The 20,213-nt window shown below is 54.7% G+C and overlaps 1 protein-coding gene across 1 annotated transcript in view; it reads left to right on the forward strand.

The window, feature by feature from the left end:
- Positions 1 to 20,213, forward strand: part of plekhh1 (pleckstrin homology domain containing, family H (with MyTH4 domain) member 1) — a 140,271-nt gene that overhangs the window by 52,142 nt on the left and 67,916 nt on the right. Inside the window, exons 5-7 of the mRNA XM_070878820.1 lie at positions 3,655 to 3,738; positions 9,489 to 9,570; positions 15,543 to 16,558. Coding sequence (XP_070734921.1) covers positions 3,655 to 3,738; positions 9,489 to 9,570; positions 15,543 to 16,558 — 1,182 coding nt within the window. The remainder of the gene's footprint in view (positions 1 to 3,654; positions 3,739 to 9,488; positions 9,571 to 15,542; positions 16,559 to 20,213) is intronic.

Raw genomic sequence — 20,213 nt, forward strand, 5'->3', positions numbered from 1 at the left:
CCTCCCCCCAACTCTCCCTCGCCCTCCCCCCAACTCTCCCTCGCCCTCCCCCCAACTCTCCCTCGCCCTCCCCCCAACTCTCCCTCGCCCTCCCCCAACTCTCCTCGCCCTCCCCCCAACTCTCCCTCGCCCTCCCCCAACTCTCCCTCGCCCTCCCCCAACTCTACCTCGCCCTCCCCCCAACTCTCCCTCGCCCTCCCCCCAACTCTCCCTCGCCCTCCCCCCAACTCTCCCTCGCCCTCCCCCAACTCTCCCTCGCCCCTCCCCCAACTCTCCCTCGCCCCCCCTCCCCAACTCTCCCTCGCCCCCTCCCCAACTCTCCCTCGCCCCCCCCTCCCCCAACTCCCCCTCGCCCCCCCCTCCCCAAATCTCCCTCGCCCCCCCCAAATCTCCCTCGCCCCCCCCTCCCCAACTCTCCCTCGCCCCCCATCCCCAACTCTCCCTCGCCCCCCCTCCCCAACTCTCCCTCGCCCCCCCTCCCCAACTCTCCCTCGCCCCCCTCCCCAACTCTCCCTCGCCCCCCTCCCCAACTCTCCCCTCGCCCCAACTCTCCCTCGCCCCCCCTCCCCAACTCTCCCTCGCCCCCCCTCCCCAACTCTCCCTCGCCCCCCCCTCCCCAACTCTCCCTCGCCCCCCCTCCCCAACTCTCCCTCGCCCCCCCTCCCCAACTCTCCCTCGCCCCCCCTCCCCAACTCTCCCTCGCCCCCCCTCCAACTCTCCCTCGCCCCCCCTCCCCAACTCTCCCTCGCCCCCCCTCCCCAACTCTCCCTCGCCCCCCCTCCCAACTCTCCCTCGCCCCCCCTCCCCAACTCTCCCTCGCCCCCCCTCCCCAACTCTCCCTCGCCCCCCCTCCCCAACTCTCCCTCGCCCCCTCCCCAACTCTCCCTCGCCCCCCTCCCCAACTCTCCCTCGCCCCCCTCCCCAACTCTCCCTCGCCCCCCCTCCCCAACTCTCCCTCGCCCCCCCTCCCCAACTCTCCCTCGCCCCCCTCCCCAACTCTCCCTCGCCCCCCCTCCCCAACTCTCCCTCCGCCCCCCCTCCCCAACTCTCCCTCGCCCCCTCCCCAACTCTCCCTCGCCCCCCTCCCCAACTCTCCCTCGCCCCCCTCCCCAACTCTCCCTCGCCCCCCTCCCCAACTCTCCCTCGCCCCCCCTCCCCAACTCTCCCTCGCCCCCCTCCCCAACTCTCCCTCGCCCCCCCTCCCCAACTCTCCCTCCTCCCCCACTCTCCCTCGCCCCCCTCCCAACTCTCCCTCGCCCCCCCCCCCCCCCCCTCCCGGCTGATAGCCTGCCAAGTCTCACTGTCTAGGCTCATGCCTGAGGATGGCTACTTGGATGACGTAGCAAGGAGAGGAGGGATGGGACAGAAGGGAAAAATAACTGAGGTGGAGAAATGGGTCTTTGGCTTTGGCTCTTTTTGAGCAATTGAGCCAATCAGCAATAGAGTAATTGACTACGTCCCCTATCAGCAACAGAGCAATAGAGGACGCAGCCAATCAGCAATAGATCACACTTCCGCAATCATCATCATCATAGGCAGTCCCTCGGAATCGAAGAAGACTTGCTTCCACTCCCAAAGTGAGTTCTCTGGTGGCTGAACAGACCGATACGAGAGCCACAGACTCTGTTACAGGTGGGACAGACATTCGTTGGGGAAGGGGTGGGTGGGGCTGGTTTACCGCGCGCTCCTTCCGCTATCTGCGCTTGACCTCTTCATGCTCTTTGCGTTGAGACTTGAAGAACTCAATGCCCTCTCGGATGGACTTTCTCCACCTCGGGCGGTCTTTGGTCAGGGTCTCCCAGGTGTCAGTGGTGATATCGCACTTTACCAGGGAGGCTTTGAGGGTGTCCTTGTAACGCTTCTGCTGTCCACCTTTGTCTCATTTACCATGAAGGAACTCCGCATAAAGCATTTGCTTCGGGAGTCTCGTATCTGGCATGCGAACTATGTGGCTTGCCCAGCGAAGCTGATCGAGTGTGGTCAGTGCTTCAATACTGGGGATGTTAGCCTGGACGAGGACACTGATGTTGGTGCGCCTGTCCTCCCAGGGGATTTGCAGGATCTTGTGGAGACGTCGTTGGTGATATAGCTCCAGCAACTTAGTGTCTACTGTACATCGTCCATGCCTCAGATCCATACAGGAGGGCGGGTATTACTACAGTCCTGTAGACCATGAACTTGGTGGTAGATTTGAGGGCCTGGTCGTCAAACACTCTATTCCTCAGACGGCCGACGGCTGCACTGGCGCACTGGAGGTGATGTTTGAATCTCCGCATCAATGTCTGCCTTTGTTGATAAGAGGCTCCCGAGATCTGGGAAATGGTCCACGTTGTCTAAGGGCGCGCTGTGAATCTTGATGATTGGAGGGCAGTGCTGTGTGACGGGGACAGACTGGTGGAGGACCTTTGTCTTACGGATGTTACGCCTCAGTGAATACATTGACTATATCCTGGAGTTCGCCTCAGAATGTGCGCAGACGCAGGCATACTGCAGCTCAACGACAGAGGTTGGGATGATCTTGGACCTGGCCGAGAGGCGGCGTAGGTTAAACAGCTTCCCACTGGTTCAGCAATAAATCAAACCATGGGATGGGCAATAAATGCTGGCCTTGCCAACGACGCACAAATCCCAGATATGAATAAAGAAAACGTGAATCAGCAGCCAATTTACACCCCGCCCCGATTCACTATCGCCCATTTTGCGCTCCCACAGGAGACCAATAATTGCTAAGGCTGTGTAGAAAAGGAAGGTCCCAGATTGAAATACCAGCGATGCTGGCCTCAGCAGATGGCAATAGGGGACTAGCGGTAAGCGTCAACTTATTCCATTGTAGTCTGGGGGGAAATGTCGACTAAAGCTAAAGCATAGACAGGAACTTGCTCTGAGATTATACACATGTAAAAGGAACATACAGATTGAAAAGTCAAACACTTTCGGAGTGTAGTCACTGTTGTAACGTGGGAAACGCAGGAGTAAATTTGCGCACAGCAAACTCCCACAAACAGCCATGTGATAAAGGCCAGATAATCTGTTTTAGTGCCATGGGATCTTTTACATCCACCTGAGAAAGCAGCCAGGGTCTCGGTTTAACGTCTCATCCAAAAGACGGCGTCTCCGGCAATGCAGCGCTCCTTCAGCACTGCACTGGAGTGTCAGCCTAGATTCTGTGCTCAAGTCCCTGGAGGGGCCTTCTGACTCAGAGACAAGTGTGCTACCCACTGAGCCACAGCTGACACATTCTAAATATGGGAGTCATCTGGTCGATCCACGGCAATCCATCCATTTTAAATGGATCATTGTTGGCGTTAGGATTGGCTGGTCCAGGTCTTGCTGTGGTGACACTCGAAAAGCTTTTCCTCACAGAATATTCGGGATCAATGGGTTGGTGGGCTTAGGAAGAAAGTTTTCCCGCCTCCTTTCCCAGTTAGGGGTCATGTGACCACCGAGGTGTTTAGGAATCACATCTAACATGATGAATAGAAACGCGTGTTCTGATTTCACGACGTGCGTATTTGTAGCCAAACTTGCCAAGTTCTCATTTGATCTCAGCTGTTCATGATTTGTTCCGATTTGCTGTTTATACAAACTTTTCAAATGCAAAAATAACGTCCCTGTCAAGGCACAAAAACAATTTTAGTTTCCCCCTTTTCTCAGAACCAATTGAGAGCCCAGGAGGCAAAGGTGATTGAAGAGAAGGCAGCCAGAATCAAAGAGTGGGTGACGTTTAAGTTACGAGAAGTAAGTCCCGAACTCTCTCTTGTGGTGCAGCTTTGACGTGATTTTGAAGTGTTGATTGATGCCTCTTTAGCGAGGATGGAGTTACTGAACCCACCGAGACCTCTGTGGCCTCCAATTCTGGCCGCTTGTCCACCCCCAACTTTAATCACTCCTCCATTGGTGGCCGTGCCTCCAGCTGTCTGGGCCCGAAGCTCTAGAACTCCCTCCCGAAAGCTCTCCATCTCCACCTCTCTCTCCTCCATTAAGACGCTCCTTAAAACCTACAACTGCCCAAGCTTTTAATCATCTGTCCTAATGTCTCTTTATGTTGCTGGGTGTCAAACTTTGTCTGATAACGCTCCTGTGAAGCGCCGTGGGATGTTTACTATGTTCAAGGCGCTTTATAAATGCAAGTTATTGAATCCCCCTATAGCCTTCAGCCTCCACTCCTTGGCATGAGCTGTAGGGTGGGAGGGATTACAACTCACACCCGCAGGAATTCATGGTGTTACCCAGAAACGTCTGGGTGGAAGGGACTGACCTTGAGCAACAAATCTATTCAGCAGCTCAGCTTTATTGGTGTAATCCGGGGGGGCGGTTAAACTTATTTTAGTTTCTGCGTGGGGGTGGGGAGGGCTTCCTCTACCGATATGGACATTCCTGAGGACAACACCCTTCTCCCCACCCCCCCGCACCTTGCCTACTCCCCACACCTCTCTGTCCTCTCTTACAAAAAGCAGCAAAGGATAAGGATGCTATTGCTGCAGAAAATGGTTTCCTTCAAGTACAGCAAGAAAAATAAAGTCAACAAACAGCAATTCAAGAAGAAGGTCCATCAGCACATTCTCAAGGGCAACTAGAGATGGGCAATAAATGGCAGCCTTGCCAGTGATGCCACATCTGGTGAATGACTGTATAAACAGTGCAGAAATCTGTTCCCCCTGGACCTTCCCTGCTCTCCCGTACTCAAGTTCTGGGTCCACAGGGCGCTCACAGTGCACAAACTGGAGCCAGAGAGGGAGCACTCTGTGAGAGTGATCATACTTCTTTCCCTGTGGGTAGGAGCAGGAGTAGGCCATCTGGTCCCTCGAGCCTGCTCCGCCATTTAATAAGATCATGGCTGATCTGATCTTGGCCTCAACTCCACTTCCCTGCCCTCTTCGCATAACCTTTGACTCCCTTATCCTTCAAAAATCTGTCTTATCTCCACCTTGAGTATATTCAATGACCCAGCCTCCACAGCTCTCTGGGGTTGAGCATTCCAAAGATTCATGACCCTCTGAGAGAAGAAATTCCTCCTCATTTATGTTTTAAATGGACTACCCCTTATTCTGAAACTGTGCCCCCTAGTTCTAGATTCCACCACGAGGGGAAACATCCTCTCTGCAACTACCCTGTCAAGCTCCCTCAAAATCTTATACGTTTCAATAAGATCACCTCTCATTCTTCTAAACTCCAATGAGTATAGGCCCAACCTGTCCGGCTTGGCACAGCCAGAGAGGAAAATCAAAAAGAAAATAGCAACTCATTCAAAGTGTAAGGAGAAGAGTGAGAAGTTATTTTCCTGTTCCTGCTCCTCGCCCGAGGGCTTTGTCCCAAGGCAAGGAATGTTGTCCTGGCCTGATCTCCACTCGCTCGTACCTTCCAGCACGGAGCCTTTGTATAGTGACTGGAGGAGGAAACTTGTCCTGTTCTCCCTATCTCCCTCCCCCCCCCCCCCCCATAGTGATGAGACACTACTGCAATTGGTTGACTGGATGTAGGCCCGAGGTTGAACTGACGCTTTCCTGCGACGGCGCCAGGTTCTGCACCTCGCTGGGGAATCTCGGCACATTCCTTGATCTCTGACCCGCTCTTATCATGAGATGAGTAACGTACATTCCTGGGCTGGGATGTCAAAATATTATTAAACACCTCTTGAGCCTGGACTTAACCATTTGGAAGAAGGTCCCACTCTTTGTTTATTTCTCCCGTCTTCCCGCCAATGTCCCTTCCGATTTTTTTTCCTCCCCACGCCGTTAGATTTAGTGACCGCGCATGTGCAGGATCCCTCCCAGCGGCAGTGCTGGTGAGCGGCCTTGCGATTGATGGCCCACAATGCACCTTTGCAGAAAGATTGCTTCACATCCCCCCCCACTCCACAAAGGCACCGGCTGGTGATACAGGATCGTGGCCCATAAACCACCATTACATTCTTTCTTCATACGTGAGCCTGGATGGTGAATATCGGCATGCTATTGAACCACTGGGAACATTGCAGCTGAGCCTTATCCTGCCCTCAACCAATGACTATGTACTTTCTAGCACAATGTCAGCTGTGGCTCACTGGGTAGCACTCTCTTGCCTCTGAGCCAGAAGGTTGTGGGTTCAAGTCCCACTCCAGGGACTTGAGTCCCCCAAAATATCAAGGCTGACACTCCAGTGCAGTGCTGAGGGAGTGCTGCACTGTTGGTGGTGCCGTCTTTCAGATGAGACGTTAAACCAAGGCCCCGTCTGCCCTCTCAGGTGGATGTAAAAGATCCCATTGCCACTATTTCGAAGAAGAGCAGAGGAGTTATCCCCGGTGTCCTGGCCAATATTTATTCCTCAATCAACAGAACAAAAACGGATTATCTGGTCATTATCACATTGCTGTTTGTGGATGCCGTGTTTCCCACATTACAACAGTGACTACACTCCAAAAGTACTTCATTGGCTGTAAAGAGCTTTGAAACATCTGGTGGTCGTGAAAGGTGCTATATAAATGCAAGTCTTTCTTTATAGAAACGGGAGGAGGCCGTTCAGCACTTCGAGCCTATTCCACCATTTAATTACACCATGGTTGATCTGTATCTTTACTCCAACTATCCCGCTTGGCGCCTTGGTTCTGTACCCGACCGAACAAAATATTAATCTAAGTTTTTACATTTTTAATTGACCCCACCCCAACCTCAACAACTTTTGGGGGAGAGAGATGCAGATTTCCATTACCCTTTGTGTGAAGAAGTGCTTCCTGACATCACCCTTCAATGGCCTGGCTCTAATTTTAAGGTTCTGCCCCTTCTCCTGCACTCTCCCACCAGAGGAAATAGTTTCTCTCTCTCGACCCTATTAGCTCCATTATTTATCCTCAACACCTCCATTAGATCACCCCTTAATCTTCTCTACTCGAGCATAGTCTACGCCACCTGTCCTCACAGTGTAATCCTTTTACCCCCGGTATCAGTCTAGTAGAGGTCACTGGATGACAATAAGGAGCGTGGCCCCTGACTGCTTTTCATTTTGTTCCACTCTTTCCCAACCCAAGATTCTTTGGCCATTTACATCAGCCCTGCACCTCCCTCGGCTGAGACCAACGACCTCAGCACAGACTATGAATAGAAGCTGAAATCGTTCTGACCAGGGTGTGGGGCTCAGTACCACACTGTGCTTACCCCATTGGCGGGGTCGGGGGGAAGCTCGTTTGTTCATCTTTGAACTTTCAACTGTTCACCATTGCGTCCTGCTTTCAGTCTCTTCGCCAGATTTGTATCCACACTGCCCCTTTAATCCTATGGGTTTCATTTTTGCCGTCAGGTCTATTATGTGCTACTTTATCAAATGCCTTTTGTTTGTTCTTGAGCTTTCAATAGCACTCCCATTCATCTGATCCTAAAGGAGTGGATTTGTGCTAATGCTGTCTGGGAAAGTAGTGCTGACAATGTAACTTGTACTTTGTGGATTGAACACTGGGCTAAGTGTCACTTTTCCCTCAGAAAATAAACGTCTTCAGTGCTAACTTTCAGCTTCAGTTGGATTGCAAGTTGTCAAGTGGGAGTGCTCTCGTCTTCCAACATAGCTCACTACTCCAGTATCATTCTGGGATACAAAGATAAACCCCGGCTTCTATTCTCCTAACCATCTTCTTAAACCCCTCTCCCCTGCCTCCTCCACCCTCACCTCCGACAAGTGTGAGGAGCTCATAGATTTCTTTGTCTCAAAGATTGAGAGCATCCGATTAGCTGCCTCTGCCACTTCCCTTCCTTCCCCTAGCCCACCGGGGCCAAACTTCCTCTGAGGTTCCCCCCCCTGCCCTAGCCCTAAACTCTCGTCTTTCTCCACTTTCTCTCCGATCTCCCCTCATGACCTCTCCACATTCATCCTGTCCATGAGACTCACTTCCTACTCCCTTGACCCTATTCCCACTAAACTGCTGATCACCCAACTTCCTTTTCTGGCTCCCATGTTAGCCGACATTCTTAATGGTTCTCTCTCCTCAGGTACTGTTCCCCTCTCCTTCAAATCTGCGGTCATCACCTCTCTCAAAAAAACCGCCCCTGCCACAGTACCGAAACGGCTTTTTATCAAAGTTACAAATTACATCCTTTGTGACTGTGACAAAAGTAAACTCTCCCTCCTTGCCCTTCTTGACCTGTCTGCAGCCTTTGACACGGTTGACCACTCCATCCTCCTCCAACCATCGTCCAGCTGGGTGGGACTGCACTCGCCTGGTTCCATTCTTATCTATCTAGTTGTAGCCAGACAATCTCCTGCAACGGCTTCTCTGCCCACTCCTGCATCGTTACCTCTGGTGTCCCCCAAGGATCTACCCTTGGTTCACGGTTTCTTAAATTGTCCGTCATCCAGTACTGACTGAGCAGAAATTTTCTCCAATTAAATATTGGGAAGACCGAAGCTGTTGTCTTTGGTCCCCACCACAAACTGCGTTCCCCAGCCACTGACTCCATCCCTCTCCCTACCATCTGTCTGAGGCTGAACCAGACTGTTCGCAACCTTGGTGTCATATTTGACCCAGAAATGAGCTTCCGACCACATATCCGCAGCATTACTAAGACCGCCTATTTCCACCTCCGTAACATCGCCCGTCTCCGTCCTTGCCTCAGCTCCACCACTGCTGAAACCTGACTTGACTACTCCAACGCACTTCTGACTGGCCTCCCACATTCTACCATAAGTAAACTAGAGGTAATCCAAAACTCGACAGCCCGTGTCCTAACTCGCACCAAGTCCCGCCCACCCATCACCCCTGTGCTCGCTGACCTACATTGGCTTCCGGTTAAGCAAGGCCTCGATTTCAAAATTCTCATCCCTGTTTTCAAATTCCTCCATGGCCTCACCCCTCCCTATCTCTGTAATCTCCTTCAGCCCCACAACCCCCCCTGAGATGTCTGCGCTCCTCTAATTCTGCCCTCTTGAGCATCCCTGATTATAATCGCTTCACCATTTGAGGCCGTGCCTTCCATTGCCTGGGCCTAAGCCCTGGAACTCCCTGCCTAAACCTCTCCACCTCTCTACTTTCCTCCTTTAAGATGCTCCTTAAAACCTACCTCTTTGACCAATCCTTTGGTCAGCTGCCTTAATATCTCCTTATGTGGCTCGTGTTGGTGTTTTGTCTTAGAATACTCCTGTGAAGTGCCTTGGGACGTTTTACTACATTAAAGGTCTATATAAATGCAAGCTGTTGTTGAGTGCGGAAGAGAGGTTGGTCCTAGCTGTCGAGCAGTAGTAAGCATTACTGCTTCGCAAGAGGGCGGCACTCGATCCAGTCAGCATTCTCCATTGTGTTCTTATGGGTCACACAGCTTATTCCAATGTTACTGTGCCTACATTACAACAGTGATTACATTGGCCAACTGGCCTCCTTCTGTGCCGTAAATGTCTAGGATTCTATGATTTCAACAGTACCTGGTTAGCTGTGAGGCCTTTTGGAACATCTTGAGGAGGTGAAAGATGCTCTATAAATGCAAGTTCTTTCTTTACTTATTTTCTTTCTGTTTTGCTTTTTGTTAAAGCTGGAATTTGAAAACCACCATCTCAAAGTGACTACCCACAAGCAAGCTGAACAGATTCAGGTCCTGAATGGCAAGATTCAAGGTATTTACTGGAATTGGAGGCACATAGCCTTCAAATTGAAAATGGCAACACATGTTTAATATCCTCTTATCCTTTATGTTCCAGTTGGCCAGCTTAGGGCAAGGTGCTTTAACCCACTGACTGATGCATGGTAACATAAGATTGTAAAGAATCAGAAGAAATCATTGGCCTATCTGGGTGGTCCCAACATTCAAAAAAATTACCATTCTAACCTTCATACCCTTCAATGACTTTATCTGGCAAATCCTCATCTGGTTCCCTCTTAAACTAGCCAACACAATCTACCTCCCCCGGGCAGTCTGATCCACATATTCACTATTGTCTGTAAAATCTAAACTGCCTCTTTACACTCCCTCTTCAGGTGTCCTGGCCAATGAAGACCCCTCACCCAACATCACTAAATCATGTTATCAGGGCATTTATCTCATTGCTGTTTGTGGGATCTTGCTGTGTATGATTTGGCTACCACATTTCCTACAATGCAATAGTGACTACACATCAGTAGTACTTATTAAAGCAATTTGGGGCCTCTGAAGGTCATGAAAGGGTTTTGTAAATGCAAGTTAAATGGTAGGACACTGAGAAGTGTAGAGGAACATAGGAACCTGTGAGTGCATGTCCACAGATCCCTGAAGGTAGCAGGCCAGGTAGATAAGGTGGTTAAGAAGGCAAGTTAAGAAGACACTTGCCTTTATTAGCTGCCACATAGAATACAAGAACAGGGAAGTTATACTTGAACTGTACAAAACACTAGTTAGATCACAGCTAGAATATTGCATGCAGTTCTGGTCACCACATTACAGGAAAGATGTGATTGCACTAGAGAGGGTACAGGGGGGTCTTACGAGGATGTTGCCTGGACTGGAGAATTTTAGCTATGAGGAAAGATTGGATAGGCTGGGGTTTTCTTTGGAATAGAGGAGGCTGAGGGGAGACCTTATTGAGGTGTATAAAATTATGAGGGGCCTAGATATAGTGGATAGGACGGACCTATTTCCCTTAGCAGGGGAGTCAACAACCAGGGGCATAGGTTTAATGCAATTGGGGGGAGGCTTAGAGGAGATTTGAGGGGAAATTTCTTCAGCCAGAGGGGGTGGGGGTCTGGAACTCACTGCCTGAAAGGGTGGTAGAGGCAGAAACCCTCACCACATCTAAAAAGTACTTGGATGTGCACTTCAAGTGCCGTAACCTGCAGGGCTACGGACCAAGAGCTGGAAAGTGGGATTAGGCTGGATAGCTCTTTGTCAGCCGGCGCGGACACGATGGGCCAAAATGGCTTCCTTCCGTGCTGTAAATTTCTATGATTCTATGATAAGTCTTTACTTGAGTCGAGTCCATGCCCTGTTGCAGCATGTGATTATATTGACCATATTATACCCCTCAGGGCCTTGGATACCTCATATCGACTTACCTGCAGCTGGTGTCAGCTATGCTGGTTGTCAGTTGGCAGAAGGCAGGCTTTTCAAGGTGAGTTGACCCTTCTGGTAACAGTTGTGGCTCACTTGGTAGCATTCTCGCCTCTGAGGTCAGAAGGTCATGGGTTCAAGTCCCAACCCAGAGACTTGAATGCATAATTCTAGGCTGGCACTTCAGTGTTAGACGGGGCCTCGGTTTAACACCTCATCCCAAAGACGGCAGTACCACACTGAATCCGTCCAGGTTATGTGCTGAAGTGTTTGCAGTAGGACTTGCACATGTCACTTTCTGGCTCAGAAGTGTCATCACTGAGTCAAACATTTTTTTAAATACATTTTTGGGACATGGGCGTTACTGGCAAGGCCAGCATTTATTGCCCATCCCGAGTTACCCTTGAGAAGGTGGTGGTGAGCCGCCGCCTTGAACCGCTGCAGTCCGTGTGGTGAAGGTACTCCCACAGCACTGTTAGGGAGGGAGTTCCAGGATTTTGACCCAGCGCTGATGAAGGAACGGTGATATATTTCCAAGTCAGGATGGTGTGTGACTTGACGAGGAACTTGCAGGTGATGTGTTCCCATGCGCCTGCTGCCCTTGTCCTTCTAGGTGGTAGAGGTCGCGGATTTGGGAGGTGCCCAGTAAGCCTTGGTGAGCTGCAGGCATGAGGCACCGGTGGTGGAGAGAGTGGATATTTAAACCAGGTCATATTGGTTCAATTGACCATTATACACCTCTCCTGATCTTCGTTCTCATTGAAGTGAAACCGGGACAGGTGTGTGCTGGGCAGCCAATCCTGTATCACTCCATTGCCAAAAGTTAAAACCCATGGTCTCATTCCAAACTTGATTTCCAATCCCAAGTGAGTGCTCAGCAAAAGGGAGAAACCAAGATGGCAGTCGGCAGGATTTAAAAAATATGTATTTGGGGTGCTTTGATTTGCTTCACATTTCCTTTCTTTTATTGGCACAACATGTGCCTTTTGTTTGCTTCTCAATGGAAATTTATTTACCCATTTTCCTCACGTTGCACGCCTTCCATAGCCTTTCAGTTGTGATGTCAGTGTTTTATCAACACGGACACATCAGCTGCCAGAAATTAGCATAGGTATATGTGTGACACTGAAGATGTAACGTGACTATCGAGAGAGAGAACTGTTTCAATAACAACTTGCATTTATATAGCACCTTTAACATAGTAAAACATCCCAAGGTGCTTCACAGGAGCGTAATCAGACATTTGATACCGAGCCAAAGGACAGAGAGCCAAAAGCTTGGTAAAGATGTAGGGGTGGAAATTGGATTGGGGGCTAATTAGGGCGCTAATGGCGACGGAACGGTAAAGTTAGTGCCAGGAAATGGTTTGTGCCTGCAGCCACAAAATTCAGCAGCTAGGCCCTGAGTGTAGGGCGGGGCGCCAAGGGAGTTGTTGCACACCTCACCTTAGGGCACTAGGGAAAATCCCCAGCTAAACAGCCGGCCTCCGATCGCCCTAAGGCTTCCCTAGGGAAGACCAAATCATCAAAAAAAACACACAAAACATTCCCAGTACATTACTGATGCCACTTATAATAAATCACAAAAATACAAAATAAAAAAAAGAATCGCACATGCCGCAGGTCGGAACAGCTCGGACTGCCCGCTTTCCCAGCCGGTCCCACTAGGGGGCGCTATGGGTCCCTCTGCAGCCACGTTTCATAACTGGTGTCGCAACTGGGGGTGTTGCACACGGGCTCACCTCTCCCGGGTGGTACTGCTCCGCGCCCCCACAAAACCGGCACCGAATGTCCCAGCGGGACGCTGCAAGCTGGTCACCTGCCCGGTAATTATTACCACCGCCATTACCCCCCACCTCGGGGGCGTGAACAGCGGCAGCAACAGACTGAATTTCCACCCCGTAGGGTTTAAGCAGCGTCTTAAAGGAGGCGAGGCAAAGAGGTTTGGGGAGGGAATCTTGTAAAGGGTTTTAGGATGCCCTGAGGTAGTGAAAGGTGCTATATAAATGCAGGTCTTTCTCTGCTCTAGCGTCCCTTACTGTGACTGTCTGTCTGGAGTGGGGTTCGAACCCTTTCACCTTCTGACTCGGAAGCGAGAATGCCAAGGGCTCACTCCCAACAATAATATCGTGGCTTAAATGTTTCGAATTGGCACTTGGTGCACAGAATGGTGAAAAACAGCCCAGCGTACGAGCTGAGAGATAGAATAAACAGACATTTCGTAGGTTTCAGAAATATCTAATCTCGGAGTTTAATGTTTGACCGCTTCCCATAATATTCTGCTCAACAACTGAATGACTCTGTGGAACCCAGTAACAGATTTACAGTTCTGAAATGTAATCCTGTGCTTCGTTATTCAGTAACTAGGGATTAACCGGTGGGAAAGTCCATCACCTTGAGTAGGCCCATTCAGGCGTTGCCAGTCTATCAGCTGAGCTGAAGCCCAGGACAGATTGATTTTTGCAACAAGAAAAATGAGGCAAGGGTCGGAACTGATGGATTTTCTTTTACTTAGAACTTCGTTTATCAAATTGCAATAACAATGGACCTGAATTGCTCTCCCCACCTTAGAATACCTAAATAATCCCCGACTTCATCACGGCCTTCATCACAGTGTGTTGGAGTTGAAATTGTGATCCACAAGTAGGTTGCTTTCAACGTTAGACTAGATGCTTGTTTCATAAGAACATAAGAAATAGGAGCGTCAGTAGGCCACCTCGAGCCTGCTCCCATCTTGGCCTCAACTCCACTTCCCTGTCCGCTCCCCATAACCCTTGACTCCCTTATCGTTCAAAAACCTGTCTTATCTCCACCTTCAATATATTCAATGACCCAACCGCCAGAGTTCTCTGGGGCAGAGAATTCCACAGATTTACAATCCTCAGAGAGAAGAAATTCCTCCTCATCTCAGTTTTAAATGGGCGACCCCTTATTCTGCGACTATGTCCCCTAGTTTTAGTTTCTCCTATGAGTTGAAATCTACTTTATTGAGCCCTCTCAGTGTCAGAATGCTTCAATAAGATCACCTCTCATTCTTTTAAACTGCAAATGAGTATAGGCCCAACCTGCTCAACCTTTCTTCTTAACTCAATCCCTCCATCTCGGGAATCAACCCTAGGTTTCAAAATCTAGATAAGAACATAAGAAATAGGAGCAGGCGTAGGCCATGCAGCCCCTCAAGCCTGCTCAGTCATTCACGCCCGCTGTCGCGCCCGCCCACTGTCGCGCCCCCTCGCCTGCTGTCGCGCCCGCCCACTGTCGCGCCCCCTCGCCTGCTGTCGCGCCCGCCCACTGTCGCGCCCCCGCGCCCGCCCACTGTCGCACCCCCTCGCCCGCTGTCGCGCCCGCCCACTGTCGCGCCCCCTCGCCTGCTGTCGCGCCCGCCCACTGTCGCGCCCCCTCGCCCGCTGTCGCGCCCGCCCAATGTCGCGCCCCCTCGCCCGCTGTCGCGCCCCCTCGCCCGCTGTCGCGCCCCCTCGCCTGCTGTCGCGCCCGCCCACTGTCGCGCCCCCTCACCTGCTGTCGCGCCCGCCCACTGTCGCACCCCCTCGCCTGCTGTCGCGCCCGCCCACTGTCGCACCCCCTCGCCTGCTGTCGCGCCCGCCCAATGTCGCGCCCCCTCGCCTGCTGTCGCGCCCGCCCACTGTCGCGCCCCCTCGCCCGCTGTCGCGCCCCCTCGCCCAATGTCGCGCCCCCTCGCCTGCTGTCGCGCCCGCCCACTGTCGCGCCCCCTCGCCCGCTGTCGCGCCCCCTCGCCTGCTGTCGCGCCCCCTCGCCCAATGTCGCGCCCCCTCGCCTGCTGTCGCGCCCGCCCACTGTCGCGCCCCCTCGCCTGCTGTCGCGCCCGCCCACTGTCGCGCCCCCTCGCCCGCTGTCGCGCCCGCCCACTGTCGCGCCCCCTCGCCCGCTGTCGCGCCCGCCCACTGTCGCGCCCCCTCGCCCGCTGTCGCGCCCGCCCAATGTCGCGCCCCCTCGCCTGCTGTCGCGCCCGCCCACTGTCGCGCCCCCTCGCCCGCTGTCGCGCCCGCCCAATGTCGCGCCCCCTCGCCTGCTGTCGCGCCCGCCCACTGTCGCGCCCCCTCGCCCGCTGTCGCGCCCGCCCACTGTCGCGCCCCCTCGCCTGCTGTCGCGCCCGCCCACTGTCGCGCCCCCTCGCCTGCTGTCGCGCCCGCCCGCTGTCGCGCCCCCTCGCCCACTGTCGCGCCCGCCCGCTGTCGCGCCCCCTCGCCCGCTGTCGCGCCCCCTCGCCCGCTGTCGCGACCTCATCCTGGATACACACAACACATGCCATGTTGTTTGTGCGCCAACTCAAGCCTGACTCGTTGGCGTCACGGCCTCGACGGGCTGATTGTCCTGCTCCCGTGCTGTAACCATTCTATGTTTCTATGGCCTCGGAGTCACTTGTTGATATCCACTTGGAATGCGCGGATCAAAGTAATACAAGGGAGACTATTAACTGTTGATAGTAAGAGAATGTCGACCAACGCACAGCATGGATAGAACCAATTACTGATTGTTAAAGACTGGTGGGACTCCCAGTAACAGGGACTGCTTTTATATTGAACAGATTTACAAGGCAAAAGACTGGTAACAGATTTGACGGAAGTCTCCGAATCGTCTCCTGTGCCACCAACTCCTCAAGCCCCCTCTACGCTCGAGATGCCTGACCATGTTGTAAAGTCGCCCGGTGAGAGCAGGAAGCAGCTGCTTCAGGATGGGGGCTTTCCGCAATGTTCCACGTTCACAGCGGAGGAAGGGAGCCGTGGCGAGGCTGGAGACCAGCGGCCCTGCAGCCCGAGTCAGGCGAGTGCGAAGGCAGGTGTGTGCAGCCTAGGCCCCGCCGGTTCCCTCCCGGACGGTCAGTCAGATGTGACGGCAGACAACGGCTCTGAGCTTGAGCGAGCGAGGGCTGAGCAGACCGGGCCTCCGTCGCGGACCGTGAAAGAGACCATTCCGTTGAAATCGCCCTTGGACAGCAAAAGCGCTCCAGCCTCCTCGCCCCCCGTGCAACAGGCCTCGGCACGGGACATTGCGTCCGACGAACTCAACAGCAAGTTCCGTTCACAGCGGCTGGACTCCTCCTCGGGTGAGACCAAAGGGCTGGGCCCCAGTCTGCCGCCTGCTCCGGCCTCTAAACCGTCGTCGCCGCCGCCCCCGGCAAGGCCCGCAGCTGCCACCGCGCCCATTCCGCTGACCTTCGCCACCAAGGAAGGCAGCATCGGCACCAGCATGACCCTGCCCAAGGTGCGCACACCCCTGGCACCAAGGGACAGCATCCAGCTGGCCAAGAAGCACTACAGCCAGCCCCAGCCCGGGGCGGAGAGGTTCAACCACATCGTCTGCATCGACATCTGCTCCTTCAGGCCCGTGGCCTTCCCCCAGCAACCTGTACAGGTGCAGGAGACGGACATCGACGAGCTCCCCGAGCAGATGGAGACTGAGGAGTGCCCCGCCCCCCCCGAGCAGGAACTCCCCCTCCCAGCCCCGCCCTGTACGTCGAAGGAGACGTTGGATTCCGAGTGTGCCAAGCGTGTCTCAGTCAACAAACCCCCGCCCCCACCGTTACATCGCTTCCCTTCTTGGGTAAGGTTTCTCCACAATACCTTGTGCAACAGTGTGCCCCGCTGTAATGTATTTGCTGCATGGCTTCTTTGCTTAAGACTTCATAACCACATAGCTATTAACTAGTTGGTTTATTAGCAAAAGGTTTAACAATCACACTACACATTACCAGTTCCTCCACCAGGCTCACAACCAGCTGCCTCGTCCCGGATACCCGGAACCCAACTGGCTGGGGTTTTATTGAGAGTCTAGTGCACATCACATGACCGGGCTAACCCACTCCCAACTCAACAGCTCTACAACTATTTTTGTAAAACATAAAATCAACCCCCGCCCCCCCCTCCTTATTAAGGGGCACGAGAACCCACAAATGAACAAATGAAACTTTGGAACATTAAACCAATCATCTCCAGGGACACGCTGACTCGGATGTAACGAGGGAAGAGAGGCAGGCAGTCAGGCTGAACGACCCCCTCGACCGCCCGCTGCCTGGACTGTTTAATGGTCAACAGCTCAACAACTCTTTTGGAGGGGGGGCAAACATAAACATTAAATCACGTGCCCCCCGATCTGGGGGACACTCCAGACACTTTTAACTGCCCTACAACTATTTTAATTGAACTTGTAAATCAAATGCCCCCTTATTAAAGGGCAACCAAAACCGACAAATTAACTTTTAATAATAAACTGTCAAATTAAAATGTGGTTTTTGGGGGTGATGATGCACTCCAGTCCCTCCGGCGCCCACCTCTCACGGAAGGCCGCGAGCGTACCGGCGGACATCGCATGCTCCATCTCCAAGGACACCCTGGCGCAGATTTACGCGTGGAAGAGAGGCAGGCAGTCAGGCTGAACGACCCTCGACCGCCCACTGCCTGGACCGGTTAATGGTCAACAGCTCTACAAACCTGTGAGCATCCTCACAGGTGCATACATTACAGCATTCCCCCCGAGTATAACGGGTCCACCCCCTCCCACCCCCCCCAGTATAAGGAGTTCGCCCCCACCCGCCCCAGCATAGTGGGGCTACCCCTCCACCCAGGGCTCTGTCTCCCCCCCCACCCCCCAGTATAACAGGGCTTCCCCGCCCCCCCCCCCCCCCCGTATAACGGGGCTCCACTCCCCCGCCCCACCCCCCCCGCAGTAAAACGGGGCATCCCCTCACCCCCCCCAGGGCTCTGTATGGCCCCCCCAGTATATATAACGGGGCTCTGCGCCCCCACCCACCCCCCAGTAATACGGGGCTCCCACCCCAGTATAGGGGCTCTCTTTCTCCCCCTGCCCCACCCGTCTCAAGTATATGGGTCCGCCCCGCCCCCCCAGTATAGGGGTACCCTTCCCCCCCCCCCCCAGTATAACAAAGCTCACCCCCCTTCCCCAAAATAACGGTGCTCCCCCCCACCCCCAGTCCCCAGTATAACGGCCCCCCCCGCGCAAGGATAATGGAGCTCCCTCCCACCCTACAGTATAATGGGGCTTCCCCCCCCCCCCCAGTACAGAGGCTCCCCCCCCCAGCAAAGGGGCTCTTTTCCCCCCCCTCCCCCACATACCCTCAGTATAACAGAGATCCCTCCCTCCCCCAGTATAGGGGCTGCCCCCCCCCCTCCCCCATGAGTAGGGGCTCACCTCCCCCCCCCCCCCCCCCATCCCCATCCAGGGCTCTGGCTTCCCCCACCCCTCCCCCCCCCCGGGTATAACGGGGCTCCCTCCCCCCAGTATATGGGCTTCCACCCCACCCAGGGCTCTGTTCACCCCCCCCCCAGTATAGCGGGATTCCCCCCTCCCCAGGGCTCTGTTCTCCCCACCCCCCCGGTCCACACTACAACGAGGCTCCCCTCCCCCCTGGTCCCCAGTATAATGGGGTCCCCCCCCCCCCAGGGCTCAGTCCCCATCTCCAGTATATATAAAGGGGCTCTTCCCTTCCCCCCTCCCCCCCAATATAGGGGCTTCCCCCCCCCCCAGTATAACGGAGCCCCCCCCCAGTATAACGGGGCTCCACTGCCCCCCCCCAGGACTCTGTTCCACCTCCCACCCCCAGTATATATAACGGGGCTGTGCACCACCTCACCCCCCAGTATAATGCCCCCCCCCCCTACCCAAGTATAGAGGCTCCTCCCCCGCAGTATCGGGGCTTGCCCCCCCCCCATCCTCAGTATTAGGGGCTACTCCCCTCAGTATAATGGGGATTCCCCCTTGCCCTCCCCCCGTTCCCCGAGTATAGCGGCTCCCCCCTCTCCCCCCAGGACAACATGGCTCCACCCCACCACCCCCTAATATACTGGGACTACCCCAGTATAGGGGCTTCCCCCCTCTCTCCTCCCCCCCCTCCCCCCCCCCCCCCCCCAAGGCTCTGTCCCTCCCCGGCCCCCAATATAACGAGGCTCCCCCACCCCGGTCCCCAGTATAGCAGGGTGCTCCCCCTGCAGTATAATGGGGCTCCCCTCTCTCCCCCCCCCCCCCCCCACCTCCCTCCCCAGGGGTCTGTTCGGCCCCCCCCCCCACCAGTATAACGGGTTCTCGCCCCCCCCCCCCAAGTATAGTGGCTCCACCCTCCTACCCAGTATAACCCCCAGTACACCCCCATCCCCACCCAGTGCTCTGACCCCCCCCCCCACCCCCAGTATAATGGGACTCTGTCCCCTCCCTCTCTTCAGTATAACGGGCCCCCCCCTCCAGTATAATGGGATTCCCCCCCCCCCCCCAGACTTAGTCCCCTCCTCCAGTATATATAAAGGGGCTCTTCCCCCCCCCCCAAAATATAGGGCCCCCCCAGTATAACGGAGCTCTGTACCCCCCAGTATAACGGACCCCCCCCCCCCCAGTATAACGGAGCTCTGTACCCCCCAGTATAACGGACCCCCCCCCAGTATAACGGGGCTCCACCGCGCCCCCCCAGGGCTCTGTTCCCGCTCCCACCCCTAGTATATATAACGGGGCTGTGCATCCCCTCACCCCCCAATATAATGCCCCCCCCTACCCAAGTATAGAGGCTCCTCCCCCCCAGTATCGGGGCTTGCCCCCCCCCCTCCTCAGTATTAGGGGCTACTCCCCTCAGTATAATGGGGCTTTCCCCTTGCCCTCCCCCCGTTCCCCGAGTATAGCGGCTCCCCCCCCTCCCCCAGGACAACATGGCTCCACCCCCCCACCCCCCCACCCCCCAGTATAATGGGACTACCTCAGTATAGGGGCTTCCCCCCTCTCTCCCCCTCTCCCCCCCCCCCCCCCAGGGCTCTGTTCCCCCTGGCCCCCAATACAACGAGGCTCCCCCACCCTGGTCCGCAGTATAGCAGGGCGCTCCCCCTGCAGTATAATGGGGCTCTCCTCTCCCCCCCCCCCCCCCCACCTCCCTCCCCAGGGGTATGTTCGGCCCCCCCCCCCAGTATAACGGGTTCTCGCCCCCCCCCCCCCCACCCCAGTATAGGGGCTCTACCCCCCTGCCCAGTATTACACCCCCATTCCCACCCAGTGCTCTGACCCCACCCCCACCCCAAGTATAATGGTGCTCTGTCCCCTCCTTCCCTCCAGTATAACGGGTCCTTCCCTCCAGTATAACGGGTCCCCCCCTGTATAATGGGGCTTCCCCCTCCCCCCAGTATATATAATGGAGCTCTGCACCCCCACCCCCCCCCAGTATAACGCCCCCCCCACCCAAGTATAGGGGCTCCCCCCCCCCCCC

This window comes from Pristiophorus japonicus, chromosome 4, assembly GCF_044704955.1.
Source record: "Pristiophorus japonicus isolate sPriJap1 chromosome 4, sPriJap1.hap1, whole genome shotgun sequence".
NCBI lineage: Eukaryota > Metazoa > Chordata > Chondrichthyes > Pristiophoridae > Pristiophorus > Pristiophorus japonicus.